This window comes from Lactuca serriola, chromosome 7, assembly GCF_051521515.1.
Source record: "Lactuca serriola cultivar US96UC23 chromosome 7, Lser_US96UC23_V15, whole genome shotgun sequence".
Classification (NCBI taxonomy): domain Eukaryota; kingdom Viridiplantae; phylum Streptophyta; class Magnoliopsida; order Asterales; family Asteraceae; genus Lactuca; species Lactuca serriola.
In genome coordinates this window covers 136,482,940-136,491,991 of record NC_136414.1, presented here as the reverse complement: position 1 = coordinate 136,491,991, position 9,052 = coordinate 136,482,940, and the positions used below count along the sequence as shown (strand labels likewise).

Sequence of the window (9,052 nt, the reverse complement as noted above, 5' to 3'; positions counted from 1 at the left end):
CCAATATAACAATTCAAAACTAAGAAGAACTGTAATCTTATTGTAAATTTATGAAGGTAGGTAATAACAATTCACCAATTTCAAATTATGAATCTCCTTAGATCTTTTGAGATGCATGGAATCTTATCAATTTCATGTTTAATCTATCTGTCTACTTAATTCGTTTGCCGTTTTCAAAATAACCGACTACAACCGGTTTCCTTCTTAAAACAGCCACATAGGCTTTCTGATGTGGTTAAAAGAGGCCACAGCATATGCTTACGCGGCTGGCTTGTAAAAAGAGGGAATATTTGTAGCATGGGAAAGGGTAAAAAGTAAAAACCCTTCGTGGTTTCCTTTTTTGCTTCGGCACGGGAACGACGAAGGGAAGGAAGGAACTACTGTAATCCAAATAATCGCCGGAATCAAAGAGATCAACAAGAAGAAGTGGAACGAGCAACGAAGAACAGCTCATACGTTCATTAATCGGGTAAGTTTTGCGGTTTTTTTTTTTTTTTTTTTTTTTTTTTTTTTTTTTTTTTTTTCAGTCGTGAAGGAAGAACGAACCGAGATGCAGCCTTTTGTTGTATTTTGGGTTTATCTATATTGATTAATTACGTTTTGAATCACAATTGAACGATTTTCACTGAGTTGATAATTAGGTTTATCTATATTGATCAATTTCTCGTTGTAAGAGTTGATATATTTACCTAAATATCGCACCTTTTCAATTCTTTTCTTTTATGGTGCTTGTGAAAACCTTTTCTTGATTCTATAATTGATATGGGTATAATCTGTATTTTCCTTAACTTGAACAGAGGATTGAAAATGCTACAAGTAGACAAGTGACCTTCTCCAAAAGAAAAAAAAATGGGGAAGTCGAACCCATTCTCGTTTCGCCGTAGCAGCAGCACAACCAGGCGTCGACGAACAACGAAGAAGGTCGGCGAGTCGCAGCAATCGGCCAACGCGCCGTCACCACCGGCCAACGTCGGGGATGTTGTGGCGGCGAAACCGAAGAAGAAGGCTGGTGGAGCGAGATTGTGGATGCGGTTCGATAGGTCTGGCGAATCTGAGCTTTTCGAGTGTGATAAGAACACCATCATCAAACGGGCGGGTATTCCAGCTAGGGATTTGAGGATTCTTGGCCCTGTTTTCTCTAACTCCTCCAATATCCTTGGTAATCGCTTTGATTTTTAGGGTTTCTTTTCTCTGATAAAATCCATCGATTTACACCTTTACTTATTCACGATACAGCTAGGGAGAAAGCAATGGTTGTTAACCTGGAACACATTAAGGCCATAGTCACAGCAGAAGAAGTCCTTCTACTCGATCCTCTTCGTCAAGAGGTTCTTCCATTTGTGGATCAACTGAGGCATCAACTTTCTCACAAAAACCATTTCAACACTTCTGGTATACAACAAGGTGGACGCCAGCTTGCTTTACGTGATACAGAATCAAACCTCTCAGCTTCTGGAAGATGGCAACCTGTTCCAGAAACTGCTGAAGGTTTGCAAGCCGAGCTTCCATTTGAGTTTCAAGTTCTGGAAATCGCATTAGAGGTAGTGTGTACATATCTGGACTCAAGTGTAGCAGATCTTGAAAGGGACGCTTACCCTGTTCTTGATGAATTAGCTAAGAATGTCAGCACCAAGAATCTTGAACGTGTCAGAAGTTTGAAAAGCAATCTTACTCGTTTGCTTGCAAGGGTACAAAAGGTAAGGGATGAACTTGAACATCTTCTAGATGATGATGAAGATATGACACAGTTGTATCTAACAAGGAAATGGTTACAAAATCAACAAAGTGAGGCTTTGTTGGGAGGTGTTGGGTCAAATAGCTTCCCAAATAATGTCTTACATCTGCGCAGATTAAGCTCTGTAAAAAGTGGAAGTATGTTGACAAGTGGCAATTTGAATGATGATGACGTGGAGGATCTTGAGATGTTGCTTGAGGCTTATTTCATGCAACTTGATGGAACTCGAAACAAGATTTTATCTGTCAGTATCTCTATCTTTTTTGTAATTAAACCAAAATATATTATCCTATGACATCACTCTGTCTAATACAGTCTAATACAGTACAACCTTTTCTGTTCTGTCCTGTCCTGTGTAGGTTCGTGAGTACATTGATGACACGGAAGACTATGTGAACATCCAATTGGATAACCAAAGAAATGAGTTAATCCAACTGCAGTTAACATTAACCATAGCTTCATTTGCAATAGCTTTTGAGACTTTAGTGGCTGGATTATTTGGGATGAATATACCATGTCGATTATATGACATTGAAGGAATATTTGAGCCATTTGTTGGAGGCATAACTGCTGCTTCTCTTGTGCTTTTTTTGCTCGTTCTTGGATACGCCAGGTGGAAGAAGCTGCTTGGTTCTTAATAATTTATTATCTTATTATTGGGTTTGAATTTTTGTTTTTGTTTGATATTATCATGTGATGAATGTTATTGATGCCTTTAGTTGGTTACTTTTACTTTTGAATGGTTTAATTAGTGATTTTCTGTTTTTTTTTTTTTAAAGACATACACTCATTCTCACATACAAACACAAATGTAAAGACATACACATATGCAAAACACACACAAAAGATAATTTTTGATAAAAAAACCAACTAAATTTTATACCAAAAAAAGTTGTGCATGCTTAAAAAGTATATTTCTATTTATTGCATTTACCATACACAGGGTGTAAATGTAGTAAATTGCATTAAAGCTGCTGAGCTGGTCTATAAAAAGATCATTATGGGTACATGTTAGGTAAGGGCAATATGGGAAAGTAAAAAAACCTACATTCTTATAAACAACTTCTTAGACAGAATAACACATACAGGGCCCAAATGCATTAAATATTAAAAAACATAATAATAATAATAAAATGATTATTATAAAGTAGATTGGTATTTGTTGTATTTGCCCCATATAGGGCCTAAATGCATTAAATAACGTTGGAGTTTCTATTTAAAGTAGATTGGTATCTTTTGTATTTACCCCTTACCTAACACACACGAAAGTTAAGTTTTGTTAAAAAAACAAAATTTCATACAAAATAATATGCAATCTTATAAAGTAGATTGACAATGGAAGTGCATTTTTGGCAAATTTGATTATGTGTGTAAAAGTATATTGGTATTTATTGCATTTGGCCGATTCATGCTTTAAATGCACTAAATCGCAATATACTTTATTGAATTATTCAAAATTGAAAGTAGTTTTTTGTATTGAAAACTACCATTTTTACCTTTATGGTTGATTTAGTCACTTTGTTCATTTTGTCACTTTAAACCAAACAAAAAAACATTAATTATAATCATAAGAAAAAATCAAAACAGATTCCTCAGAAATGGTCATTTGGTGAATTTGGTGATTTGTGAATTTGGTCATTTGTGTCACTTTAAACCGAACAAAAAAAGCATTATAATGATAAGAAAAACTCAAAACAAATTCTTTAGAAATGGTCATTTGGTCAATTTGTTGATTTTGACCAGTTTTGCTTGTAATAGCATCCTACTTTTGTTACTTTCATTTTCCCGTTTTGGTACAGTTAAAAATGTTACTAATGATATCCATGGTTAAATAAGTTTACATAACTGGTCCATGGTTAAGTAAATGTACAGAAAATTACCATTTTAGACTATTTGGTAAATTTGATCAATTTTGTTCTTTTTTATCATTTGGATGAGTTAAAAATGAACAAAAAAGAACTTTATAATGATATGAAAGACTTATAACATGACGTATAATTATTTTTGGAAAAAAAATAAAATTAGACTTTTTTGGTCTATTCGACAATTTTTACATTTTTTGTTCTTTTTGGTCCTTTCGACTCGTTAAAAAGGAACAAAAAAACTTATACTAATAATAGAAAGTAGAGGTTTCTTTGTGGTTCCAATAATCATTTTGATTTTTTGGACAAATTTTTCATTGTTACAATTTTGTTTTGTTATTCTTAATTTGGACCACTTAAATCATATATGTTGAATAAATAGCAATATATTTTATTGAATAAAAATCAAATCAGAAAGTAAAAGTTTTTTTTTAGTGAAAGAGACCAGTTTTACTTTTTTGGTCAATTTTATGATTTTGACTGGTTTTGGTTGTTATTTTATGATTATGTCATTGTTATTATTTTATATCATTTATTAAGCTAACACATATCCTCAAAAGCAACTTATTATGGTTACAATTTTTTATGTTGATTTTGAGACCATTTTAGTAGTTTTTTTAAAATATAATGTACTAATAAAATAAATTAAAAATATAGTATCACAAAGAAACGAAGGTGTGTTGCTATTTTTTGCATTAAACTTGATAATTTTTTTTTTCTATTCGGCTTTCAGCATATATGGTTTATTTCCAATTTTTACAAAAAGTATACTAGTTTTTATCTTTAAAAAAAATAGTTAAGTTTTTAAAACTTAAAATCTAGAAAATTGTGAAAACACTACGTTAGTATTCTCTTTGTCTGGTTATATACAAACATCATTTTTGTTTGCTTGTAATTTCTTTCTTTCTAAAAAAGTAAATTGTTGTGGTGTTTAGAGATAAGTGCTCAATACGTTTTCTCTTTGCTTGTAATTGCTTTCTTTCTAAAAGAAGTAAAAGTTTGAAATATTTACAGCTGTAATCAAAATCTCAAAGTTGTGGGAATGTGTAAATTGTTGTAACTATAGGGGCTGTTATTGTAGTTGAGCTCAACCTCTAGGGAGGCAATGTAATAAACCAACTAAGCATTCTTCCTTTGCTTGCAACCTGCCAATTTTACAGCTTGCAAACTTGCAAGTGGACAAAAAGTGTGGTGGATTTCATGATTTTTGTTTACTTTTTCTGTAATTCACAAAATTTTAAAATAAATAATAGTACAGATTTTATTTTATTTTTAGCTAAACATTCATTTTTTCAATTATAATATTATATAGAGAAAATACCAAATATAACCATTTTTCTTAATAATTTGCTAAAAGTAACCAAAAATTTAGCATCTCAAAATAGCCATCAAATTTGAAATGACAAATTGCAAAATGCTGGAAAATTAAAATTTAATTTCTCTTTTTCTATATTTTACACATTTTCTTTATAAAATATTTTTCGACCTAAAACTCCATTATCATAATATGAAACTTCACTTTATTGAGAATATAATTTTTGAAGATCCCTACTACACCAAATAATATTTTCTTGATAAAAAAATACGATTTTCGTAGAAACAATTTCATAGTACACAATGTATAGCATTTTGTAATGGATCCTAGTAATATGTGGTTATATTTAAGAACATGGTTAATATTTTATTATTATTCTACAAATAATTAAGAAAGATGATTATTTTTGTCAAGTTTATCAATTATATATCTTGATCTTAAAATAAAACTGTAATATATAATCTAAAATATCTATTTTGGTACATAATTTCAAAAAAATATTCTGAAATATCATTTCCCTATAAAAGTTTATTTTATTATTTTATTAATATATTATTAGTATTATTATTATTTTTGTAAATGAGATAGTATTATTAGGAGGAGGTAATAATAAATAAGAAAAAGGCAAAAAGGTGTAAAAACAAGAACATCTCATCTTGGGTTGTCAAACCCGAGCTTTATTCATCAAGCAAGTCAACGAGAAAGGAAGGATTCGTAAGACGAAGAAAACCCTAATCATCAAAAATTAGGACAAGAAGGAACTCTGCTTCGATTCGATTTGTAATCTTCGTTTTTATCTGATCACATTGCCTATTCTTGAATATCTTTACTGCGTGTATAGAGGTAATTACGGGTTAATTTCCCGTCAAAGTTTTTGCTGATTCTGAGCTTTCAATTATTCATCTTTCGGATAATGTAGGTGAAGGGGAGTTCATCAGTATTTGATTTTTTTTAATTGATTGATTGTTGCGATATGACACATAAGAGTTGTAGGAGTAACATGTAAGGAAAAAATGAATTGCTCGATAAGAATTTATTTTGACTTGATTTTTTTGTGATTAGAAGTGTCGTAAATGGTTTGTGATGTTTTCTAAGGGATTACTTCCAAATCTGGATGCTGCTTTCTATTTCTATTGAATTGGTTTCAGTTTTTTTGCAGGGATCTGTACTCTAACAATGGCGAACTCCAAGGGTCCTTCAACGATGAGAAGTATGATGTACACTGGAAAAAACCCTTTACTTCCCCCTAAAAGTCCATTTCCAAGCATTGCACCATCATATGCAGATTATGTCTCAAATCCTGCTGTTGCCCCAAAAGGTCCACCAAAATACAGAGATGCAAATTCACATCAACGAACCTCATCTGAAAGCTTTCTGATAGAAGAACAACCTTCTTGGCTTGATGATCTTCTTAATGAACCAGAATCACCTGTAAGAAGAGGGCATAGACGTTCATCAAGTGACTCTTTTACATACATGGAAGCAGCTAATGCTGTTTTTAACAACGAATATAGAGCACAAAATGATTACAGATTGAGAAACTTGGGTTCTGTTCCTTCATGGGGACCTCAAGATTTTGATATTTATAAAGATTCACGAAATCCTCCTTTTTATGGGGAACATAATGTCTTGATGAAAAATAAGAATCGGGCATGGGATCCTTCACAAAATGCATTAACACATTCTAATGCTTCAAGGGAGCATGATGGGAATACCTCGATAGCAAGTGAGAAGAAAGATGCAGTTGAATCTGTTAGACAAGATGGAGATAATTCTGAAAGAAAGGATTCTTCTAACAACAAACCTTCTGCATCAGAAACAGACACAAAACGTGCTAAACAGTAAGCAAATTTTTTCTCTCTTTTGTTCCTTTCCCATCTTGATTATAGTTATTCATGCTCGTGTAATTAGGTGAAATTATATATCTGGGAATTTGGATTCTAGAAATCAAGTTGTTTTTCATCTTTATGACTCTAGAAACTAAGCAAAGTTGTTGTAGAAATCAATGGATTTCTCACTCTTTTTGTCAAGATGATATCTTTTATCTGGTGTTCATATGAGATAAATGGCTCATCTAATAATCAACTTGATACAGGCAATTTGCTCAACGTTCACGGGTAAGGAAGCTTCAGTACATTGCTGAGCTGGAAAAAAATGTACAGGCTTTACAGGTAAAAAAAAGTTTTTATTAATATTTTATTGATTCCAACCAGGTCATGTTATATATTTTGTGACTGTAGGCAGAGGGTTCTGAGGTGTCTGCTGAGGTGGAATTTCTGAATCAGCAAAGTCTTATTCTGGGCATGGAAAATAAAGCACTGAAACAACGGTTGGAGAGTCTGGCTCAAGAGCAACTGATTAAATACAGTAAGTTTCATATAATTACAAGAAATACTTTGGAAAATGTAACATTGAAAATGGAATATAAAGAGACGATCTTGGTTAATGTTTTGGGAATGAATTGGAACCTGTCAAAGGAATTGGAATATGAAGGAATTGTAACATGTCACAGGAAATTGAATGGAATTAGTTAATAATAACTAAATACTAGTTTTTAAGTTTTCATTTATGGTTAAATTTATTATTTTTATTTATTTCAATATATATATATATATATATATATATATATATATATATATATATATATATATATATATATATATATGATGAGGGTATTTTGGTCTTTTGAAAAGGAAAGAATGGAGTTGAATTGAAATCCTTCCACCCTTCCATAGGAATGGTGAAATCCATCAAACATGGAACTTGAAGGATTCTGATGGAACTGAATTCCCTTCATTTGGCAACCAAACACGCCATGGAATGGAATCTTGAATTGCAATTCTGTCGGATTCCGGTGGAATCCGATGGAAACTCAAGATTCAGTTCCATGGCGTGTTTGGTTGCTAAATGGATGGAATTCAATTCCCTCGGAATCCTTCAAATTCCATGTTTGATGGATTTCACCATTCCTATGGAAGGGTGGAAGGATTTCAATTCAATTTCGTTCTTTCTTTTTCAAAAGACCAAAATACCCTCATCCTATATATATATATATATTGAAATAAATGAAAACACAAATTTAATTATATACAATTACAATAAACAAAAGTTATTGATATTCCAATCCCTTTAACAAATTCCATTCTACAAACCAAATGAATGAACAATGAAGGGGTTTAATTAAATGTTTGAAAACTAACAACTTATTTTGTCAGTGGAACATGAAGTTCTTGAAAGAGAGATTGGAAGACTGCGAGCCTTGTATCAACACCAGCAACAACCACAGCAGGCGGTGCCGCCTCCCAACCACCGGCGAGCCGCCAGCAAGGACAAACTTGATTCCCAATTCGCAAACCTTTCTTTGAAAAAAGACTCTGGCTCTTCTTCTACACGTGATGTTTCGGGCCCACTTCACATATGAAGCCTGAAGCTTTTCTTTCCTTCATGAATGGCTAAAAACAAGACAAGTATTTGCAGGTTTTTTCATTAGCTTCTTCATCTTCTCAAGTCTCAACCCTTTTCCTTTTGTGTATTTGGTTTCTGTTTCTGTTATTATTTAATTATGCTAATTTAGTGTATTTTGGTCTCTGCACCTGGTAGTAGTCTGGGAATATATTTATATCCCAGTTGGAGACTCACCGGAGGTGGTAACTTTAGAATATGATAAAACATTTCATTGACTTTTATTATTATTATTATTGAACTTAGTTTTGTGCAAATATTGTTTGGGAATCTGTTTAATTATTACTTAATAATGAACGCTCTCTTTGTAATGTTTTTTTTCTTAATGGTCTTTCTCAATTGAATCCCTTATTACTATTCGCATCTGATCTGGTGTGCAAAAGACGTAAATGCCCTTTTTATCCTTATATGAAATAGTTCATAGCAGTCTACATTTTCTAGGAAATCTGTAAACATTTTTAAGTTGTGTGTGACTATTCGTTATCTTTATAAACAACTTTTTCTGAATAATTTATCTATAAACTAGAAATCTCATAAATCTTTTATTATTTCTCACTTACTACCTTATGTAAGTAATATATAAATATAATAAACAATGTATCCGTTATAATTTTCGAACGTGTAGTTGGATATATAATTACTTTATAGCTTAGATGTTAATTAATGTAACATCAATGC

General features: G+C 31.9%; 2 protein-coding genes across 3 annotated transcripts; both read left to right on the top strand.

Moving 5' to 3' along the window:
• The first annotated feature begins 268 nt into the window (after positions 1-268).
• Positions 269-2,483, top strand: MGT6 (magnesium transporter 6). Its single transcript, XM_079009624.1, has 4 exons — positions 269-469; positions 798-1,159; positions 1,237-1,979; positions 2,095-2,483. Exons 2-4 carry the CDS (start codon positions 850-852, stop codon positions 2,371-2,373), a joined length of 1,332 nt encoding a protein of 443 aa, XP_078865750.1. The 5' UTR covers positions 269-469; positions 798-849; the 3' UTR covers positions 2,374-2,483.
• Positions 2,484-5,549: 3,066 nt separating this feature from the next.
• On the top strand, positions 5,550-8,631 carry LOC145062903 (uncharacterized protein At4g06598-like). Of its 2 annotated transcripts, none has more exons than XM_079010495.1 (5): positions 5,550-5,755; positions 6,072-6,753; positions 7,008-7,083; positions 7,153-7,279; positions 8,128-8,631. In XM_079010495.1, exons 2-5 carry the CDS (start codon positions 6,089-6,091, stop codon positions 8,331-8,333), a joined length of 1,074 nt encoding a protein of 357 aa, XP_078866621.1. In that variant the 5' UTR covers positions 5,550-5,755; positions 6,072-6,088; the 3' UTR covers positions 8,334-8,631. The 2 variants fall into 2 exon arrangements, with proteins under 2 accessions (XP_078866621.1, XP_078866622.1); XM_079010496.1 differs by having other exon boundaries at positions 6,061-6,753.
• The last annotated feature ends 421 nt before the right edge of the window (positions 8,632-9,052 follow it).

Bases quoted from the DNA above. Each gene is read 5' to 3' on its own strand.
- LOC145062903 (XM_079010495.1), top strand. From the start codon at position 6,089: ATGGCGAACTCCAAGGGTCCTTCAACGATGAGAAGTATGATGTACACT. The intron at 6,754-7,007 runs GTAAGCAAATTT...AACTTGATACAG, and splicing joins GACACAAAACGTGCTAAACA to GCAATTTGCTCAACGTTCAC. The intron at 7,280-8,127 runs GTAAGTTTCATA...TTATTTTGTCAG, and splicing joins AGAGCAACTGATTAAATACA to TGGAACATGAAGTTCTTGAA.
- MGT6 (XM_079009624.1), top strand. From the start codon at position 850: ATGGGGAAGTCGAACCCATTCTCGTTTCGCCGTAGCAGCAGCACAACC. The intron at 1,160-1,236 runs GTAATCGCTTTG...TTCACGATACAG, and splicing joins TAACTCCTCCAATATCCTTG to CTAGGGAGAAAGCAATGGTT. The intron at 1,980-2,094 runs GTCAGTATCTCT...TGTCCTGTGTAG, and splicing joins CTCGAAACAAGATTTTATCT to GTTCGTGAGTACATTGATGA.